This window comes from Suncus etruscus, chromosome 7 (genome assembly GCF_024139225.1).
Source record: "Suncus etruscus isolate mSunEtr1 chromosome 7, mSunEtr1.pri.cur, whole genome shotgun sequence".
Classification (NCBI taxonomy): domain Eukaryota; kingdom Metazoa; phylum Chordata; class Mammalia; order Eulipotyphla; family Soricidae; genus Suncus; species Suncus etruscus.
Genome location: NC_064854.1, coordinates 90110123 through 90133724, shown reverse-complemented (window position 1 = coordinate 90133724; position 23602 = coordinate 90110123). Strand labels below are relative to the sequence as shown.

The following is a 23602-nucleotide window of genomic DNA, read 5'->3' as shown; positions in this document are numbered from 1 at the left end:
TTAATCTTTTTGATGTAGTGCTAAATTTGGTTTGCTAAGATTTCGTTGAGGATTTTTGCATCTATGTTCATTAGTGAGATTGGTCTGTAGTTTTCTCTCTTGAAGGTATCTTTGCCGTATTTGGGAATGAGTGTGATATTAGCCTCATACAAGGAATTAGGTAGGATTCCTGTCTTTTCAATGTTTTGGAAGAGTCTGTAGATCAGTGGTAGTATTTCTTCTCGGAATTTTTGATAGAATTCACATGTAGAACCATCTGGACCTGGACTTTTATTCTTGGAAAGTTTCTTAATTACTGATTCAATTTCTTCAGATCTGAATGGCCTGTTTAGGCTTTCTACATTCTCTTTATACAGTCTTGGAAGATGGTATTTTTCTAGAAATCTATCGGTTTCTTCTGGGTTTTCAAACCTGACTTGGTAAAATTGTTCATAATAAGTCCTCATGATGTGTTGGATTTCTTGAGGCTCTGTTTTATTCTCTACCCTTTCATTTGTGATTTCATTTATTTGGGTGTTCTCTCTCTCTCTCTCTCTCTCTTTTGGTGAGTCTTGCCAGTGGTTTGTCAATCTTGTTTATTTTTTTTCAAAAAACAAACTCCTGCTCTCATTGATTTTCTGTATTGTTTTCTTATTTTCTATGTTATTTATTTCTGCTCTGTATTTTATTATTTCGTGTCTTCTCATTTGTGTTTTTCTTTTTTGGCTGCTGTTTTTCTAGCTCTTTAAGATGCCCCTTTAAATTGTTGATTTTGTCCTCTTCTTTCCTGACATAGGCCTATATTGCTATGAGTTTCCCCCTAATTACTGCTTTTTCTGTGTCCCATAGATTTTTGACAATTTTTCTCTTCATTGTCATTTGTCTGAAGTAATCTTTTTATTTCTTCCTTGAGTTCCTCTTTGATCCAACTATTGTTGAGCAGCATGTTCTTTAATCTTCAGGAGCTGCATTTTCTCTATAGCTTTTTATTACTGTCAATCTTGATCTCTGTTTCATAGTGATCTGATAAGGAACTTCTAATAATCTTTATATTTGTGACTTTATGCATGTTAGATTTATATCCTAAGGTATGGTCTATTCTAGAGAAGGTTTCATGTACACTTGAGAAGAATGTGAATTTTGCTTTCTGGGGGTGGAGGGCCCTATATAAGTCTATTAGCCCAGGTTCTTCTAATTTCTCATTTAGGGCTTTTATTTCTTTGCTAGCTTTCTGTCTGGTGAATATGTCCAGTGGTGATAGTGGAGTATTGAAATCTCCTACTACTATCACATTACATTCCATATGTTTCTATAGGTTTGTATTTTTCTGGCTCTGAATTTGGTGCATTAATATTGACCAGAGTTAGTACTTCATCATCTAGTGTTCCCCTGATTAGTATGTAGTGCCCTTTTTTTTGTCTGATCACTTTCTTGATGTTGAATTTGGTCTGATATAAGAATGGTTATACCAGCTTTTTCTTTTTTGGTTTCCATTGGCTTGTATAATTGATTTCCACCCTTTTATTCTGAGCCTGTGTCTATCCTGTACTTGTAGGTGTAATTCTTTCAGGCAGCAGAAATCTGGATTTTGTTTTTTGATTTAAGTCTCTACTATGTGTCTTTTAATGGGAGAGTTTAGTCCTTTGACATTTAAAGAGATTATTTCTAGGGAGGGCTGTTGTGCAGTTGTATTGTGTAGGGTGGTTGTTACAATCAGGGTTTTGGATTGTGTAATTCATCTCTGAGTATATTATTTAGAATCTGTTTTGTTTGTGCATTTAATGCAAGTTCTTTTTTGACGGAGAATGTTTTAGTCCTTCTTTTCATATGAATGAAAGTTTTTCTGGGTACTAGATTGTAATTTTCTTTCATTCAGTTGTTTAAATATGTCATTCCACTGTCTTCTTGCTTGTGTTATTTAAAATGAGAGATATGGTTTGATTCTTACATTCCTTCCTTTGTACTTGAGGGTTTTTTCTCCCTTATTGCTTTAAGGAGTTTATCTTTATCTTTGTGTTTTGCCATTTGAATTACTATATGTCTCGGTATTGGTGTACTAGGGACTATTTAATTAGGGATTCTTTTCACCTCCTGGATTTGCACTGAAGCCTCTTTCCAGAGGGTGGGAAAGTTTTCTGCTATTATTTATCTAACCACTTCTCCCCTTTTCCTATTTCATCCCCTTCTATTATTCCTACAATCCATAGATTATTTTGTCTTTGTTCATTAAATACCTAACTTTTTTCTTCCAGTGCTTTACCTTTTATTTCGTTATTGACTTATTTGTCATTTTTGGTTTGGAGTTTTTCTTCAAGTTCTTCTATGTGATTCTCCAACTCTGTAATTCTGCTACTATGGATTGCTAAGACAAATTTTATTTTCTTTAATACCATTTGTATGGATTCTTTCATATTTTATAAAAGTTCTTCTTTGAGTTTTTTGTTTTGTTAATCAATGGATTTCTTGAACTCACTGGCTAGTGATTCCATGATTTCTTTTGCCATGGCTTGCAATGTTGCTTTTAGGTCTTCATCTATTGTACCCATGCATTTTGGTGGACTTGGGAACTTGCTAGGATTTTTCTCCATATCCTCAGTTGTTAGTGTCTTCCTTAGTTTGCCCATATTTCTTTTCATTTGGTGGTTTGAGTTGGAGTGACTGAGCTCCACAGGTCAGCCTGGGTCAACTGCCCCTCCCCCTACCTGACAAACAGTGTGGCTCAGCCCCAGCTGCAGAAACGAGCCCCACAGGTCAGCCTGGATCAACCTATAAATATTTTTATAGAAGTTTTCATAATAATAAAAAAGTCATGCTATTTAATGCTACCTGTAGAGGATTGTGCTGAATGAACTTACAGAAAGGAGATCAGCACAAATTGAACTTTATATATTCCAAATATAAGTAAAATAATGATAAAACATCAAATGTCCTAAAACAATGGAAAAAAACATGAGAAAGGATATTTAGCAGAAAACATAACCTTATCCTTACTATGCTTCCATGAAAGGCAATTTATTTTCCAGTTTTCCACTGTGGTTTATAGACCTAATATTGATGGGTTTTATACATAATAGTTTCCATGTTCATTCATGTTTAGGAAAATTTCATGACTTCATCTCTTCTGACAGATGCAAAATATTCCATTGTGTATATGTACCACATTTTCTTTTTGTTTTTGTTTTTTGGTTCTTTTTTGTTTTTGTTTTTGTTTTTGGGCCACACCCAGCATTGCTCAGGGGTTACTCCTGGCTGTCTGCTCAGAAATGGCTCCTGGCAGGCACGGGGGACCATATGGGACACTGGGATTCGAACCAACCACCTTTGGTCCTGGATGGGCTGCTTGCAAGGCAAACACCGCTGTGCTCTCTCTCCAGGCCCCACTGTACCACATTTTCTTTTGCCATTCATCTGTTGAAGGGCATCTTGGTTGTTTCAAGAGTCTGGCTATTATTGTAAATAGTGTTGCGATGAATATAGGTGTGAGGAAGGGATTTTTCTATTGAATTTTTATGTTGCTATGTATATCACTAGGAGTGGTATAGTTGGATCATATGGATGCTCAATTTCCAGTTAGTTGAAGATTCTCCATATTGTTTTTTATAAGGGCTGGACTAGATGGCATTCCCACCAGCAGTGAATGGAAGTTTCTTTTGCCCCACATCCCCACCAGAACTATTGTTCTTTGTGATGTGTGCCACTCTCAGTGGTATGTGATGGTAACTCATTGTTGTTTTGATTTGCATATCCCTTATAATTAGTGATGTAGAACATTCTTTCATGTGCATTTTGGACATTTCTTCTTTGACAAAGTGTTCGTTTCTTCTGCCTATTTTTTTGATGAGGTTAGAAAAAATTTTCTCGTTAAGTTCTGTCAGTAACTTGTGTATCTTAGATATTAGCCCCTTATCTGATGGGCATTGGGTGAATAGTTTCTCTCATTCTGTGCGTGGCTTTTGTATTTTAGACAGTATTTTCATTGTGGTGCAGAAGCTTCACAGCTTAATATAGTCCTATCTGTTTATCTTTGTTTCCACTTGTATGGAGAATTCTGTTTCTGTCTTGAAGATGCCTTTAGTTTTGATGTCATGGAGTATTACCAAGTGTTGTTCAATATACCTTATGGTTTCAGGTCTGATATCCGGGTCCTTATTCCATTTAAATTTGACATTTGTGCATGGTGTTACATGGAAGTCTGAGTTTTATTTTTTGCAAGCAGCTGGCCAGTTGACCCAGCACCACTTGTTGAAGAGGCTTACCTTGCTCCATTTTGCATTTTTCCCCCTTTTAAAAGGTTAATTGATTGTATGTCTGGGGAATATTTTCTGAATGCTCAAGTCTATTCCATTTATCTGAAGGTCTGTCTTTATTCCAATACCATGCTGTATAAATGACGGTAGCTTTGTAATACAAATTAAAGTTGGAGAAGGTTTTGCTTCCCATACTCATTTTTTAAGGGTTGGTATTGCTATTCATGAGTGTTTATTATTCCAAATATTTTCAGGAGTATTTGATTCACTTCTTTAAAGAATGTCATGGGTATCCTTAGAGGGATTGTATTAAACCTGTACAATGCTTTGAGGAGTATTGCCAGTTTAATGATGTTAATCCTACCAATCTATGGGCAGAGTATGTCTCTCCATTTTTTTAAAATTATTTTAATTATGACAACAAAGATGCGAAGAAAGAGGACAGGGTAAAGTTACAGTGGAAGCCCAATCACCCATAAACAGGATTCTCGGTAATCCCATCGATGATATCCCAGCCTTGAACTTTCAGCCAAAGAACATTAAGAAACACAAAACTGAACCCATGTACAATACAATTACTTTGTCCCTCAAATCCCCAGTTGTAGTACATATTATTTCTTAGCAGCACACCATATAATCTAAAGACATTAGACTTATGTAACTCCTTAAACATTGAGGGCAAAGTACATTTATCTAGTTCCATGCACATGCTTACTAGTTTAAGTTAACCTCAAAAGTTTTAGTGGGTTGTTTTTCTTAAGGATTGGAGTCAAGAGAACATAGTAAAAACGATATTAAAGTGGCATTTGTTTGCATAGGCCCACCAAAACATAAGGGACATGGAAAGAAAAATTATGGTCTAAATACAAGGAGACCCTACCCCTGAAGTTTCCCGGCACAGGACTGACTCAAGGCTCCAGGCAAACTAGTTTGTCCAATTCAAGTCATCGTCTGTAGTGGCAATACACCTCAATTCCTCACATAGTCTCTGTTGTTGGTATCATGCTTCTGTATTAAAGATCCTGGAGTCTGCATATCCCATATTGCAGTCAGGATGGTGCAGAGCATCCTCTCATTTCACCTCACACTTAAGGGGCAATAGAGAGAACCATGTCCTGTAGAGCAGGTCATTGTTGTTGTCAAGTCTTCTCAGTGTCCACTTTTATTCCTTGAAGCAGTGTTTTGTAGTTTTCTTTGTATACATCCTTCATGACTTTATTTAAGTTGACCAAGATATTTGAGTTTATATGACACTAATGAGAATGAGGATGTTTTTTAATGTCCTTTTATTCTCTATTATTATTGGTGTATAAGAAGGCCATTGATTTTTGTGCGTTAATTTTGTAGCCTGCCACTTTTCTACATTAATCTATTGTAGAAGCTTTTTGGTAGAATCTTTAGGGTTTTCTAGATAAATTATCAATAATATGCAAACAGTGAGAGCTTGACTTCTTATTTTTCTATCTGGATGCCCCTGATATTTTTTTCTTGCCTATTTGCTATGATAAGAACTTCCAGTCATTGGTGTCTTTAGAGGGACCACATTACATCTGTATAATGCTTTGGGAAGTATTGCCATTTTAATGTTGTTAATCCTGCAAATCCATGAGTAGGGTATGTGTTTCCATTTCCGTGTCTCCACTCTTATTTCTTGGAGCAGGGCTTTATAGTTTTCTTTGTATAGGTCACTCACGTCTTTGGTCAAGTTGACTCCAAGATATTTGAGTTTGTGTGGCACTAATGTGAATGGGGTTTCCTTCTTGACTTTCTTCTCTTCTCTTTCATTATTGGTGTATAAAAAGGCCATTGATTTCTATGTGTTAATTTTGTAGCCTACCATTTTGCTATATGAGTCTATTGTTTCTAGAAGCTTTTTGGTAGAATTTTTAGGGTTTTCTAAGTAGAGTATCATGTCATCTGCAAACAATGAGAGCTTGTCTTCTTCCTTTCCTATCTGGATGCCCTTATATCTTTTTCTTGCCTGATCGTTATAGCAAGAACTTTGAGTACTAGGTTGAAGAGGAGTGGTGAGAGTGGACAGCCTTGTCTTGTACCAAATTTAGAGGATAGGCTTTTAGTTTTTCTCCATTGAGGATAATATTTGCCATTGGCTTGTGGTAGATGGCTTGAACTAGATTGAGAAAGGTTCCTTCCATTCCCATCTTGCTGAGAGTTTTGATCAAGAATGGGTGTTGGACCTTATCAAATACTTTCTCTGCGTCTATTGATATGATCATGTGATTTTTATTTTCCTTATTGTTGATGTTGTGTGTTATGTTGATAGATTTACGGATGTTAAACCAGCCTTGCATTCCTGGGATGAAACCTACTTGGTCGTAGTGTATGATCTTCTTGATGATGCATTGTATCTTATTTGCCAGGATTTTGTTGAAGATCTTTGCATCAGCATTCATCAGGGATATTGGTCTGTAATTTTCTCTTTTGGCAGCATCTCTGTCTGGTTTTGGTATCAAGGTAATGTTGGCTTCATAAAAGCTGTTTGGGAGTGTTCCCGTTTTTTTAATTTCATGGAAGAGCCTGCTAGGATTGGTAGTAGCTCCTCTTGAAAGATTTGAAAAAAATTATTAGAAAATATATCTGGGCCTGGGCTTTTCTTTTTGGGCAGATGAAAATATAAACTAAGTTTTAAACAACATACATACAATATGTAAATATGACCTAGTTTATAATTTAGATATGTACTTTTTCCAGCCTTTGGTACTCAATGATTTTCACATGATATGCTGAAAAAGCTACTTTAAGTAGTTAAAGGAGTTAAAGAAGAACAAAACCCAGACCAATATCTTGCTAAAAGTTAAGAAATGGGATTCTTACTTCCAATTAGTTTATATATTCCTGAGAAAAGTTTCAAGATTGACTGGATCTCCAACATTTTACCAACTGTCATTTATATACACTGAGTATTCAAAATAGCACCAGTGAATTATTATCTTATATATATTATATTAATACATGTTAATTATGAAAATACATAATATTATATATTAATTATATTAAAAATACAATACCTGGGGCCAGAGCGGTGGCACAAATGATATGGCATTTGCTTTGCATATGCTAAGGTAAGACAAACTGCATTTGATCCCCAGCGTGCTCTAGGGTCCCCCAAGCCAAGAGAGATTTCTGAGCGCATAGCCAGAAGTAACCCCTGAGCATCACCATGTATGACCCAAAAATCAAAAATAAATAAACAAATAAAAATTTACAATTGTACCTCAGAAAATCAAACACTTTGGAGTCAACTTAATTAAATACATAAATAGCTATATAAAGGAAACTATACAACACTGCTTCAGAAATAAAAGAGGACACAAGTAAATGGAAACATATATACTGCTAATGAATTGGGAGGATAACATTATCAAAATGTCATACTTCCTAAAGCATTGTACAGATTATTACAATCCCTATAAAAATTTCATGACAGTTACCAAATACATGGACAAGATGCCCCTAAAATTCATATAGATAAATAAATACCCACCAATAGCTAAACAATAGTTAGCAAAGATAAATTTGGAAGGAATCACTTTACCCAAAATTAAATTGTTCTATAAAGCACTAGTCACTAAAGCAACATGGTATTGGAATCTACTCAGACCTATAGATCACTGGAATAGATTTGAATAACTGGAGATGGATCCACATATCTATAAGCAATTAACTCTTGATATGAAAGCAAGAAACAAAAAGTAGAACAAGAAAAGCCTCTTCAATAAATGGTGCTGGGAAAACTGATCAACTACATGCAAATAAATGAATAAAATCAGACCTCTCCTTAACACGATGCACAAAGGTTGATTCAAAATGGATTAAAGACTTGACATCAGACCAGAAACCATAAGCTACATAAAGAAAAACATATACAGAACACTCCATAACATTAATTTTAAAGGCATCTTCAAAGATGAAACACCTCTAATCAAGCAAGTGGAAGTATAGATAAATAAATAGGAACACATTATACTCAGAAGCCTCTATACCTCAAAGGAAATAGTGACTGGGATAAAATAGCTACCCACAAAATGGAAAAATTTTTTCACACAATGCCTGTCAGAAAAGGAATTAATATTAAAGCAATACAAGGCACTGATTAAACATTACAATGAAGAAAATGAAACTTCATCAGAACTGGGGAGAAGATATAAACAGACACTTTCTGAAAGAAGAAATCCAGATGATGACCAACATCATCTTGAAAAATGCTCATCATTATTAATCTACAGGGAGATTCAAATAAAAACAACAATGAGATATTATCTCATACCATAGAAACTAGCACACATCACAAAACAAAACAAAACATAATAAACAAAGAAAAACAAAAACAACGTGTGCTGGCGAGGGTAGGTTAGAAAGGGATTCTCATTCACTGCTGGTGGAAATGCAGACTAATCCTGCCTTTATGGAAAACAATATGGACATTCTAAAAATCCAGACATTGAGTTCTCATATGACACAGCAATAACACTCCTAGGGATATCCCCCAGAAATACAAAACCAAAATACAAAAATGCCCTCTGCACTCATATGTTCAGCACATCACTATTTATAATAGCCAGAATCTGGAAAAAACTAGATGGCCAGCAACAGAGAAGTGGATAATGAAACTTCAGTACATCTTCACAATGAAATACAAAATTAAATGTATCTGTTAGGAAAATGAAGTCATATTTGCTTATACATGGGTGGACATGGAGACTATTATGCTGAATGAAAGAAGTCAGAGGAAAGGGCTAGGAACAGTATAATCTCATTCATTTGTGGGATATAAGAAAAACAAGGGCCTGGAGAGATAGCACAGCGGTGTTTGCCTTGCGAGCAGCCAATCCAGGACCTAAGGTGGTTGGTTCAAATCCCGGTGTCCCATATGGTCCCCTGTGCTTGCCAGGAGCTATTTCTTTTTTTTTTTTTTTTTTTTTTGGTTTTTGGGCCACACCCGGCGATGCTCAGGAGTTACTCCTGGCTGTCTGCTCAGAAATAGCTCCTGGCAGGCACGGGGGACCATATGGGACACCGGGATTCGAACCAACCACCTTTGGTCCTGGATCGGCTGCTTGCAAGGCAAACGCCGCTGTGCTATCTCTCCGGGCCCGCCAGGAGCTATTTCTGAGCAGACAGCCAGGAGTAACCCCTGAGCACTGCCGGGTGTGGCCCAAAAACAAAAAAAAAAAAACAAAAAAAAACAAAAAAAAGAAAAACAAGAGATAGTATGGTAATAAAATTCAGAGACAAGAGAAATAAGGTTAAGGCAGTACAGCCCAGAGTAGGAAGCCTGCCACAAAGAGTAGTTGGTACAGTTAGAGTTGAGTCTACTCTGACAATGACAGTTGGAACTGATCACTATGGACAAGAACCTGATGTTGAAAGTGAAGAAAGTTGCATAGTAGGCACCCATCCATTGATATTAGTGCAAAGCACAGCATCAAAAAGGAAAGAGATTGAAAAAGAGAGAAGCACCTTAAAGACAGGTGGGGTGGGGCTTGGCAGGTGGGAGGAAAACAGGAGGCTTTGATGGCAGAAGGGTGCACTGGTGAAGGATGTTGTTCATTCTATGACTAAAAACAATGAACAATATTTTAACCACAGTGCTTAAATAAAGCAATTAATTAAAAAGTATTTTTCTATATATAAAATATAATTGAATAAAACTCTTTAAAATCTAAAAGTAAGGGGCTGGAGCAATACCACTGTGGTAGGACATTTGCTTTGCACATGGCTGACCCAGGACAGATCTTGGTTCAATCCCTGGTATCCCACATGGTCCCCCAAGCCAGGAAAGATTTCTGAACGCATAGCCAGGAGTAACCCTTAAGCATCACCAGGTGTGGTCCAACTCCCCCCACCCCTAAAATCCAAAAGTAAGTTACTGCCACTCTAAATACCTGTGGGTTAAAGTTGACTGTTATATGTTTTGTCTCTGGGTCACGTTTCAGAAGAGACTGAGAAAGATTATATTGAGACTTCTCTGCTACTGTATCACACCAATCTTCATAGAGTCTTGTTTCATACCTGTGAGGATGAGAGTAATAGGTATTGCCAATAATAATAACAAATATGCCTATATTTTATAATATAAGAAATTATATGATAAACCTAGAACAATATAATATATAATATTATAAGTATCTACTAAAAGTTCATCATACATCACTTAAATTTCATGAAAGACCTTTATTGGTACTTACTTTATCTAGTTAAAAGAAATAAAAATATTACTCTGTCTACTACAAGAAAGATTTATAATAACACATTCAGCTTTTATTTTGCAGAATACAGTGCATAGCATGTACCTTGTTCAATGAGATGAATCACCACCAAATTTCTTTTCTATAAAGTATGTTCTACAGCTGCATATTTATTATCCTTCCCACTTTTATTAGATATTGCTGTTATTTAGATTTTATGTACTTTTTATGATTTGACAGGTTATTATCAGGTTCTTGAGTGCTCAAAAACATTTTTATATAAATGTATGAAACTTTTGTGCCATTTTAACTTACTAAAGAATTCATGGGAACTTATACCTCAAGATGGCAAAGGAGAAACCTGTATATGTATATAGTATTAGCAGAAGATACTATTTTTTTATTTAAAAGATATACTATATGTTATTTTTTATATATTTTATTTAGACAACTTGATTACATACATAATTGTGTTTAGGTTTCAGCAATGTAAAGAACACCACCCATCACCAGTGTAACATTCCCATCTCCAATGTTCCAAATCTCCCTCCTCTCACCCTACTCCCACCTGTACTCTAGACAGGCTTTCTATTTCCCTCATATATTCTCATTGTTAGGATAGTTCACAATGTAGTTATTTCTCTAACTAAAATCATCCCTGTTTGTGGTGAGCTTCATGAGGTAGGCTGTAACTTCCAGCCCTCCTCTCTTTTGTGTCTGAAAATTATTATTGCAAGAATGTCTTTCATTTTTCTAAAACCCATAAATGAGTGAGACCATTCTATGTCTTTCTCCGCATAACAGATTCCATGTACATCCATGTATAGGAAAATTTCATGACTTCATCTCTCCTGACAGCTGCATAATATTCCATTCTGTATATATACCATAGTTTCTTTAGCCATTCATCTATTGAAGGGTATCTTGGCTGTTTCCAGAGTCTTGCTAAGGTAAATAGTGCTGAAAATATATAGATGAAAGGAAGGGATTTTTTTTTGTTTGTTTGTTTTTGGGCCACACCCGGTAATGCTCAGGGGTTACTCCTGGCTATGTGCTCAGAAGTTGCTCCTGGCTTGGGGGACCATATGGGACACTGGGGGATCGAACCGCGGTCCGTCCAAGGCTAGCGCAGGCAAGGCAGGCACCTTACCTTTAGCGCCACCGCCCGGCCCCAGGAAGGGATCTTTGTATTGTATTATTGTCTTCCTAGGAGTGGTATAGCTGGATCATATGGGAGCTCGATTTCCAGTTTTTGGAGGAATCTCCATATCGCTTTCCATAAAGGTTGAACTAGACCACATTCCACCAGCAATGGATAAGAGTTTCTTTCTCTCCACATCCACACCAACACTGATTGTTCACATTCTTTGTAATGTGTGCCAATCTCTGTGGTGTGAGGTGGTACCTCATTGTTATTTTGATTTGCATCTCCCTGATGATTAGTGATGTGGAGCATTTTTTCATGTGTCTTTTGACCATTTGTATTTCTTTGTCAAAGTGTCTGTCCATTTCTTCTCCCCATTTTTTGATGGGATTAGATATGTTTTTTTTCTTGTAAAGTTCTGTCAGTGCCTTGTATATTTTGGAGATTAGCCCCTTATCTGATGGGTATTGGGAGAATATTTTCTCCCACTTAGTTGGGGGCTCTTGTATTCTGGGCGCTATTTCCTTTGAGGTGCAGAAGCTTCTCAGCTTAATATATTCCCATCTGTTAATCTCTGCTTTCACTTGCTTGGAAAGTGCAGTTTCCTCCTTGAAGATGCCTGTAGTCTCAATGTCCTGGAGTGTTTTACCTACGTTTTGTTTTATATATCTTATGGTTTTATGTCTGATATTGAGGTCTTTAATCCATTCAGATTTTATCTTCATATATGATGTTAACTGGGGGTCTAAGTTCAATTTTTTTGCAGTGGCTAGCCAGCGGTACCAACACCACTTGTTGAAGAGGCTTTCTTTGCTCCATTTAAGATCTCTTGCTTAGGTGATTGTATGTCTGGAGAACATTCTCTGAGTATTCAAGCTTATTCCACTGATCTGAGGGCCCGTCTTTATTCCAATACCATGCTGTTTTGTTAACTATCACTTTGTAGTAAACTTTAAAGTTGGGAAAAGTAATTCCTCTCATATTTTTTCCCTATGATTGCTTTAGCTATTCTAGGGAGTTTATTGTTCCAAATGAATTTCAAAAATGCCTGATCCATTTCTTTGAAGAATATCATGGGTATCTTTAGTAGGATCACATTAAATCTGTACAATGTTTTGGGGAGTATTGCCCTTTTTATGATGTTAATCCTGCCAATCCATGAGTAGGGTATGTGCTTCCATTTCCTCGTGTCCTCTCTTTTTTCTTGTAGCAGAGTTTTATAGTTTTCTTTGTATAGGTCCTTCACATTTTTAGTCAAGTTGATTACAAGATGTTTGAGTGTGTGGCACTATTGTGAATGGAGTTGTTTTCTTAATATCCATTTCTTTATTATTATTATTATTGGTGTATAGAAAGGCCATTGATTTTTGTGTGTTAATTTTGTAACCTGCCACATTGCTATATGAGTTTATTATTTCTAGAAGCTTTTTGGTAGAGTCTTTAGGGTTTTCTAAGTAGAGTATCATGTCATTTGCAAAAAGAGAGAGCTTTACTTCTTCCTTTCCTATCTGGATTCCCTTGATATATTTTTCTTGCCTAATCGCTATAGCAAGGACTTCCAGTGCTATGTTGAATAGGAGTGGTGAGAGAGGACAGCCTTGTCTTGTGCCAGAATTTAGAGGGAAGGCTTTTAGTGTTTCTCCATTGAGGATAATATTTGCCTCTGGCTTGTGGTAGATGGCTTCAACTAGATTGAGAAAGGTTCCTTCCATTCCCATCTTGCTGTGAGTTTTGATAAAGTATGGGAGCTGGACCTTATCAAATGCTTTCTCTTCATCTATTGATATGATCATGTGATTTTTATTTTTCTTGTTGTTGATGTTGTGTGTTATGTTGATAGATTTACGATGTTAAACAAGCCTTGCATTCCCGGGATGAAACCTACTTGATCATAGTGGATGATCTTCTTAATGAGGCATTGGATCCTATTTGCCAGGATTTTGTTGAGGATCTATGCATCTGTGTTCATCAGCGATATTGGTCTGTAATTTTCTTTTTTGGTAGCATCTCTGTCTGGTTTAGGTATCAAGATGATGTTGGCTTCATAAAAGCTATTTGGAAGTGTTCCTGGTTTCTTGATTTTATGAAAGAGTCTTGCCAGGATTGGTAGTAGTTCCTCTTGAAAGGTATGAAAGAATTCATTAGTGAATCCATCTGGGCCTGGGCTTTTGTTTTTTGGGCAGACATTTGATTACTTTCTTAATTTCCTTAATAGTGATGGAGTTGTTTAGATATGCTACATCCTCTTTATTCAACCGTGGGTGGTTATAAGAGTCCAAGAATTTATTCATTTCTTCAGGTTCTCATTTTTAGTGGCATAAAGTTTCTCAAAGTAGTTTCTGATTACCTTTTGAATCTCTGCCATATCAGTAGTGATCTCTCCTTTTTCATTCCTAATATGAGTTATCAAGTCTCTCTCTCTCTCTCTCTCTCTCTCTCTCTCTCTCTCTCTCTCTCTGTTCGTTTTGCCAGTGGTCTATCAATCTTGTTTATTGTTTCAAAGAACCAACTTTGCTTTCGTTGATCTTTCGGAATTTTTTTTGGGTTTCCACTTCATTGATTTCTGCTCTCAGCATTGTTATTTCCTTCTGTCTCCCTATTTTTCATTCCTTTTGTTGAGCACTTTCTAATTCTATGAGATGCGTCATTAATCTGTTCAGGTATGCCCCTTTTTCTTTCCTGGTGTGTGCTTGCAAAGCTATAATTTTTCCTCTCAGTACCACTTTTGCTGTTGCCCATAGGTTCTGATAGTTTGTGTCTCCATTGTCATTTGTTTCTAGGAAGGTTTTGAATTTCTCTTTGATTTTATTTCAGACCCACTGGTTATTCAGTATTAGGCTGTTGAACTTCCAGGTATTAATTTTTTTTCTGTGTCCCTTTGTAGTTCACATATAATTTCAAGGCCTTGTGGTCAGTGAAGGTAGCCTGCAAAATTTTTATCCTCTTAATATTATGGAGGTATGTTTTATTTGCTAGCATGTAGTCTATCCTGGAAAATCTCCCATGTACATTAGAGAAGAATGTGTATCCAGGTTTCTTGGGGTGGAGTGTCCTGTATATATCTACTAGGCCTCTTTCTTCCATTTCTCTTTTTAGGTCTAGTATATTCTTGTTGTGTTTCAGTCTGGTTGACCTATCGAATGTTGAAAAGGCCATGTTGAGGTCTCCCACAATTATTGTTTTGTTATAGATATTATTTTTCAGATTCATCAACAATTGTATAAAATATTTTGCTGGCCCCTCATTCGGTGCATATATGTTTAGGAGAGTGATTTCTTCCTGCTCTACATATCCCTTGATTAATGTAAAATGTCCATCTTTGTCCCTTACATCTTTCCTGAGTATAAAGTTTGCATCATCTGATATTAGTATGGCCACTCCAGCTTTTTTATGGGTGTTGTTTGCCTGGATGATTTTCCTCCAGCCTTTTATTTTGAGTCTATGTTTGTTCTGACTATTCAGATGCGTTTCTTGTAGGCAGCAGAAGGTTGGATTGAGTTTTTTGATCCATTTAGCCACTCTGTGTCTGTTAATTGGTGCATTTAGTCCATTGACATTGAGAGAAAGAATTGTCCTGGGAGTTAGTGCCATCTTTATATCAAATTTTGGTGCGTCTGTTGGTCAGACTTGTCTTAAAGTACATCTTTCAGTTTTTCTCTTAAGACTGGTTTTGAGTCTGTGAAGTTTCTGAGCTGTTGTTTGTCTGTGAAACCATGTATTGTTCCTTCAAACCTGAAAGTGAGTTTTGCTGGGTGCAGTATTCTAGGTGAAGCATTTATTTCATTGAGTTTTGTCACTATGTCCCACCACTGCTTTCTGGCATTGAGTGTTTCTGGTGACAGGTCTGCAGTAAATTTCAAGGATGTTCCCTTGAATGCAATATCTCTTTTTGATTTTGCTGCTTTCAGAATTCTGTCTCTATCTGTGGATTCATCATTGTGACTAGGATGTGTCTCGGGTGTTTTTTCTGTGGTCTCTTTTAGTTGGTACTCTTTGGGCATGCAGGATTTAATCACATGTATTCTTTAGCTCTGGTAGTTTCTCTTTAATGATGTTCTTGACCGTTGATTCTTCCTGGATATTTTCTTCCTGGGTCTCTGGGACTCCAAAGATTCTTAAGTTGTTTTCATTGAGCTTATCATAGACTTCTATTTTCATCTGTTCCCATTCTTTGAGTAACTTTTCCATTGTTTGATCATTTGCTTTAAGGCTTTTTTCCAATCTCTTCTGCTTTATGGAGTAGTTATTTATCTCATCTTCCAGTGTACTAATTCTATCCTCGGCTGCTGTTAACCCATGGGAAAGCTCATCCATGTTTTTCTTCAATTCATCTACTGAGTTTTTCAGACCTGTTATTTGACCTGAAATTTTAGTTTGGAGTTTTCTGATTTCTATCTTCATATTCTCTTGATTCTTATTAGTGTTCTCTTCTATACTTCCTTTTAGTTCTTTGAGCATCTTCCATATTTCGACTCTAAACTCCTTATCTGAGAGACTGACTAGTTGGTTGGCCATGTTTTGGTCATCTGATTTGCCGTCTTCATTTTCTATGTCTGGCGCTGGCCTGCATTGCTTCCCCATTGTCACACTTGATTTGTGGGTTTTTCTACGTGTTGTGGTTGTATTCATTGGCTAAATGATGTGTGCAGCCACTCTGCTTCACTATGTGGCCTCGCTCCCTTGGCTCCTCCCTTTCTGGGCGTATCAACTCACCTCCTGGGAAGGCTAGCCATGCACAGATGAAGCTACAGACAGGATGAAATCAGGCCAAGAATGCAGTGCAGCACAGGAGACAGTCAGAGATAGGTGCTGGCATCTGAGTTCCAGCAGATTTCAGTGCCTTCCCCCTTTCCGGGCGTATCAACTCACCTCCAGACAGAAGATATTATTGTATAGTAAATATTCTTAACTCAAAGTCTTTGACTTAGTCATACATGGCCTTTTAAGCAGTTCCCTCTATTTTTAATAGTGCCATACCCTCAATCAGGGGATATTAGAGAGAATATTTTGGAGGAAATAGGTTATGTTGCGTTTAGTGTCAATTAGTGTTATAAAAATTTATTGGGCCGGTGAGGTGGCACTAGAGGTAAGGTGTCTGCCATGCCAGCGCTAACCCAGGACAGACCATGGTTCAATCCCTGGGTGTCCTATATGATCCCCCAAGCCAGGAGTGACTTCTGAGCATAGCCAGGAGTAATACCTGAGTGTCACCGGGTGACCAAAAAACCAAAATAAATAAATAAAAATAAATTTAATCATATTTTCTCTCACATTAATCCACATTGTTTACGATCATTATTACTATGCTTTAGGTTTGAGGACAAATAGTGTATAAACAATTTATTTAAGTGCTGCTAGTAGAAGATGTAGGAAGTACATCTCAAAACTATAAAGGGCATAGGTACTAATGACAGGAGATGAGCTGGATTAACAAGGAAAACACAAGGAAATATTTTGTGTAAACAAAGGTGATACAACACTTGACTAAATTTCAGGTGAGTAGATGAAGGGGGAGTGAGTGTTCTTGGCAGAAGAGAAATTGCTAAATTATAGAAGTGAAAAACAATAGATTGATGGGAATGGTGAGTAGAGCATCTGAATTTGTGGGGATAGGCAGGGCAAGATTAGAGATGGAGGTGAAGGTCACATCAAGGAATGCTGGCCCCCACAGCCTCTCCATTGCCAGGTGCCATTCCTGTGTCACTGCACCCTGGGGGGCACCCAAGCAGGCCACCGTGCTGCTGGGCCTGAAGCCCACGTGCAGCGTGTGCAAGACGGGACAAATTTGATCCTGCATTCTACATTATAGGGCAAGAGGAGGATCTTCCAAGAAAGATGGAATATTTGGAATTTGTTTGCCATGAGCCTTTTGAATATTTTAAGTCACGCTCGTCACCATTTCCCACAGTTCCCACCAGACCAGAAAAGGGTTATATATGGACTCATGTGGGACCTACACCTGCCATAACTATTAAGGAACCTGTTACCAACCATTTATAATTTGAAAAAAAGAGAAATAAAAATCCAGTTGTATTGTACTATAAGTTATATTATATGTGTCTTGAGTGAGATACTTAGATGGAAAAATAATAGGAAAGGGTTTTTATATTCTACCCAGTAATCATAAGTGTTTATTAATAGTCACTTAGCAAATTAAGAGAGGTAGAAAAGAACATGATGTACTGTTCTTTATTTGTTTTGCTTTTGGGCCATGTCTGGTGATGCTCAGGGCTTCTGGCTCTGCACTAAGGAATTATTCCTGGTAATTCAGGGGACCATATAGAATACAGGGAGCAAACCTGGATTGGGTACATGCAAGGCATGTACTAACTGCTGTACTAACAGTTCATTATACTTTGAACTTAAATATTTTATATGTGTATAGGCAAATCTGTAATTTCAATAATATCAGCAGGAACAAGTAGTGTCTATTTTGTACCATAATTGTATTTCTAGAATCTCATAAACATTTTATTTTTCTATAAAAAAATTCAGACTTGAATTTCTGATCAAGTTTGATTCAGTAAATTATAGCTTTAACAGACTGTCACATTTATACAGCTTTGTTTTCTCACCTAGAAAATGCCATGTCACATTAACAGCTTTTTTGAACAAGTATAAAGGGCCTAAGCAATAATACTGTGGGAGGGGCACTTGCCTTACATCCTGTCAAACAGAGTTGAATCATTGGCACCAAATATGATCCTCCTAGCCTCATTAAAAGTGATTCCTGAGCACAGATACAGGAGTCAGCCCTGAGCACTGCCAGGTGTGGCCCCAAAACAAAATAAATGAACAAGTGTGAATGGGGAAATATGTGGGTACTCCTGACTCCTCTTTTAACTTAACCATTATTTTCAAGTCCAGGAATTTGTTGAAATCTAGTTTAATCATAATGATTTTTATCTGATGTAGAGAATTTAACTGTTACTTTTTCCTGCTTGGTTGCTATGTGCATTGGAAAGAAGCAATTATCCATATAACTGTATATAATTATATCTCTGTTCACAAAGATAGTAAAATTGACTGAATACATTTGTAAATACTGAAGTGCTAATATTCCAATTTTGAGATAAAAATGTATTTTTCACAGTATAGTTACATTGTAGTTATTCTTTTTATTTTAAATTTATTTAATGAAAATGTACCACATAGTTGTCATAACTTCTAATACATTTGTTTCAGGATGACAAAAAGCAAAGTTATTAAAAATAGAGAGAAAATAGAAAAATAAAACATAATAAAATAATAATAATATGGAAAAAAAGGAAAGCTTTCCAAGTCATGTTGTAATGATGCAGGTGGAGAAAGGCCAAGTCATAACATCAGATTTGATAAAAATGCAAGCATATAGGCACTAAACCTATCCCAATAATTCACTGCAGTTTTAAAGCAGAAAAAGAATCTGCCCATATAAAACATTCATTTATATGTTTTCTCCACAAAACGACTCAAGAAACATTTTAAACTTGTATTCTGTATTTGAACATAATAAACCGTTGATTTCTTCTTAGTGAGAAGCTGCTATGAAATTCTAATTTGGAGTAAGACAAGGAGTACTGTACTTTTACTACTTTAGCCAATTTTATGTTCCAATAAAAATTTCTTGAAAAAATATCTGTTTTTGTTTCTAGAATAGAGTCACATTCTTTAGAGACCAAATACTTGGACACCATTCTCATTAATATCATGGCTATAACATCCAACAAAGAATGACATTTCAAATTCACTCTGTAATATGTATAATTTCAGAACTAAAAAACATATCATTGTGGCCATGAAATTTTCCGACCAACAAAATCTCACAAACTGCTTACTTTTCCAGCAATGAGACCATGTCTTCATATTGTTTTTTCATTTGTTTTCCTTCAGCAGATTCTAGGCATCTATTTGGTTGAAAAAGAAGAAAAAGACAGAATTAGAAAAAGTTAACAAAATTATTCAGATATCAAACTTCAGTCTGTAAAAAAGAGAATGGGTTGATTCTAAGACTAATTTTAAAATACCTTTAAATGAACCTACATTATTCTTAATTTCTTTTTAGGTTTCCTGGGGTTTGACCCGGGATTGTCTCACCAGAGATTCTTGGCCAACGGGACCTACGTTTTAGTGCAAAGATGCAAAGACCTACAGATGCTATGCTGCCTTTAGGGATTATGCTTTCCACACATTGCAGAAAGGGCTTCTAGAGCTGCATTAGACCTACTCAGGGGATCATATAGTATCAGGACCATATGATGTTATACCTAATAGCAACCTAGGCCACTTTAATGTTAGGCATACATCCACTACACTAACTTCCCCTATCTTTCATTTTTTCTGATCGTCATCTACAGGCCATGAGGAATGACTGCCTCCTCCTTTGGGACCAATTTAAGTCAAAGAAAGCCATCTCATATAGAGTCCCAACCTTTTTTTGTTTGTTTGTTTTTGTTTTTGGGCCACACCCGGCGATGCTCAGGGGTTACTCCTGGCTGTCTGCTCAGAAATAGCTCCTGGCAGGCACGGGGGACCATATAGGACACCGGGATTCGAACCAACTACCTTTGGTCCTGGATCGGCTGCTTGCAAGGCAAATGCCGCTGTGCTATCTCTCCGGGCCCAAGTCCCAACCTTTTGACCACTTCATTAAATTCTCTCACCCTTCCATTCTCCACCTTAATAACCAAACGACACAAATCTTCTCTTTTTCTATGAATTTGGTTATCTTTTCTGAAATATTCAATATTCAAACAAGATAATATAGTCATTTACTTTCTATATTTTATTTTATTTAACATACTATACTTATGGTCTTTAACAAATAACAAGATTTATTATAATGCTATAAACATAGATGCAGATAATTCTAACTTTAGTGTATTCATTTTTTCCAAGCATATATACCAATATGGAATTTTGGGAACATATGGTAGTTCTTTTTAATGGGAATTAATATCCATATTGTTTTCCACAATGGTTACATTAATTTATATCTTATCATCAGTGTACTAAATTACGTTTTCTCTATAAAATTCTTGTTAATATTTGTTATTACCATTTTGATGAAAGCTATTTTTACAAGCATGCTTTGATTTGTCATGTAATTTTAGTTTACATTTCCATGATAACTACTATTATTAAACACTTGTCATGTATCTTGATACATGGGCCAGTGTGTTTCTGAGGTTCAATTTAGTACAAAAAAATTTGATTCCAACAAACAGACTCCAATAATGTCACAAATTCTGGATGAGCACTGACTGACCATAAACACAATGCCATGCATATATTATTAGCTAGTTTCTATCACATGTACCAGAAAAAAATCACAAAAGTAGAGTAATAAGAAATCGTAGAACCCTAAATTACATAAAGATAAAAAGGGTCAATGAAACTAAAGATCCTTTTCTAATCAATTACTTAGTAAAATTAAAATTGATTTAAAAGGAAGAAATGAGGAGATGGAATACTCAATTGATGCCTTCAGAGTTATCCCTGATAAAAAGGTAATGGAATATAAATAAGAAAGTCTCATAACTGGATTGCAATAAATAAAATGAGTAAGCATCATAGAACCCATCAAACTCATAAAGCAAATTAGTACAGTAAAAACAAGCTCTATAACCTCTCAAAGACTCAGAGATAACATAATGAGGAATTTAATGAATTCAGACTACAGTAATACTGAAGCAAAAATAAAATATCTATGAGAAAAATGAGAAAATGGTAAATGACAGAACTGCTTGAGTGCTGGGAAACAGATTAACTATATTTTAGGATAAAACTTGTGTGTTCGGACCCGGAGAGATAGCACAACGGCGTTTGCCTTGCAAGCAGCTGATCCAGGACCAAAGGTGGTTGGTTCGAATCCCGGTGTCCCATATGGTCCCCTGTGCCTGCCAGGAGCTATTTCTGAGCAGACAGCCAGGAGTAACCCCTGAGCAACACCGGGTGTGCCCCCCCCCAAAAAAAAAAACTTGTGTGTTCGATATGAGATGCAAGAGACCTCTAAAAGACTACAGAATATGAAAAAATGACTAAAAATAATGAAAAACATGTAAGAGAAGTGTGAGATGAGGCCAAGAGGAACAAGGTAAGAATAATAGAAATCCCCAAGAAAGAAAGTGATATTGATGATTAGGCAAAGAAAGAAAATTGGTAATTGAGAAATTACCAGGGTTATATTGACCGCATGTGCCCAGATTCAATAGGGCTGAATGGTCCCAATAAAGACAGATTAAGTAAAATTACTTCTAGTCACATCATAATCAGAATGATAAAATATACAGAAAGAGATTAAAAGCAGTAAGATCAAAGAAAAAATTACATACAAATAAATGTCCTTTTTTAGGGGAGTTGTTTGTTTTTTGGCCACATTGATGACTCTGAGGGGTGACTCCTGGCTATGCTCTCAGAAATTGTTCCTTGCTTGGGGGATATGGGATGCTGGGGATTGAACCAGGTCTGTCCTGGGTCAGCCACATGCAAGCCAAATGCTCTGCTACTGTGCTATTGCTCCAGCCCCAAATAAATGTCCTTGAGATTCAAAAAGTTATCAAATGAAATTTGTGGACTAGATAATTAGCAAAGTATCATTAAATATGCAATGAATGTCTCACCAAAATACCAAGCAGATTATAATTTAGATTTGAAAAATCAGTTCAGAGATTCACAAATAAGCAACAGTTCAGGATCTTTATGGTCTTGAAACAAGTGCACGGAGAATTGAGAATACTTCTTTAAGAAAAGATGCATAACTTCAATGAATAATGGCAAAAAAATCAATTTCCTAAATGCATAAATCAAGAAAATCAGAATTGAAGGGCTTTTTAGAAAATTTACTCTTTGGGCCAGAGTGGTAGCACAGCAGTAGGGCAATTGCCTCGCATGCGGCTGATGTAGATCAGAGCTGGATTTGATTCCCAGTATCCCATATGGTCCTCTGAGCCAAGAGCAGTTTCTGAGTGCAAAGACAGGAGTAACCCCTGAATGCCACTGGGTGTGTCCCCCCCAAAAATACCAGAAAACTCATCCCAACTTTCTGCTGCTTACAACAGATATATTTGAACAATCAAGGGAAATAAAAAGTGAAAACTTAAAACAATATTTCAATATAGTCAACAAAGAGTTCTAATGAAAAGTTGTCAAAGAAACCATAAATCCAAGGAAATCACATTGCCTGCTCCCTCACCCTAAAATTTAAAATATTAAATGCAGAATAAAAAAATACAATCTTTCCCTAGGCAGCATCCTCAACACAATATCACAAAGAGCTCCTCTCTCTCTACTTCTAACAACTATGATGCCTTTATCAATTTCACCAGAATGAGAGAATGACCTTATGAGATCTGGATGTAGTCTATGTGAATAAAAAAAAAAAACAGAAAATCTGCATATTAAGAAACCATTAAGCATTATAATACAAACAGACCTCATACCACTATTTAGAAGACAACTGACTTAATCATTTTGCTGTAGCCTTGGCATCAAGAGAAGACATGTGGAAGATGTCCAAAATTTTATATCCTTGACTTATTTTTATTCAAGTGAAATATCATGTCTCAAAAGGCCTCAGCCTCTTATCCACTAAGCTTCAATTCAGGAAAGCACTATCAATACAATTGAATCAATCTTACTGTTTTTTGGCCAATGGGTATTTACTAGAGATTTAATGCTCATATCCCCTCAAATGTTAAAGCCCTAACCTGCAGTGTGATAGTATTTGAAGATGGGAACTTTGAGAGAGAATTGAGCCATATAGAACATTCATAAATGATATTTGTATCTTTACAAATTTGAACCCACAAAACTTTGTCTTCCCTTTCTCCATGTGAATTTACAGCAAAAAGGCAGTAATCTTTGAATTAGAATGTAGACTTTCCCTATCATATATTGAAAGTGTTGGCAAGCGGATCTTGAAAATAAACCTCCAGAATTATAAAAAATAGGTTTCTGATATTTATAAACATGTCAGTCTGTGATATAGCAGCAAAAATTGTAAAGGGCACTAGTAAAATATTAGTTATAGACAAAAATTATTT

The 23602-nt window shown here is 36.3% G+C and overlaps 1 protein-coding gene across 1 annotated transcript in view; it reads right to left on the bottom strand.

The window, feature by feature from the left end:
- DNAH9 (dynein axonemal heavy chain 9) overlaps positions 1 to 23602 on the bottom strand; it is a 704007-nt gene that overhangs the window by 639781 nt on the left and 40624 nt on the right. The window contains exons 11-12 of the mRNA XM_049776731.1: positions 19397 to 19465; positions 10133 to 10259 (exon numbers count right to left, since the gene is read on the bottom strand). Coding sequence (XP_049632688.1) covers positions 10133 to 10259; positions 19397 to 19465 — 196 coding nt within the window. The remainder of the gene's footprint in view (positions 1 to 10132; positions 10260 to 19396; positions 19466 to 23602) is intronic.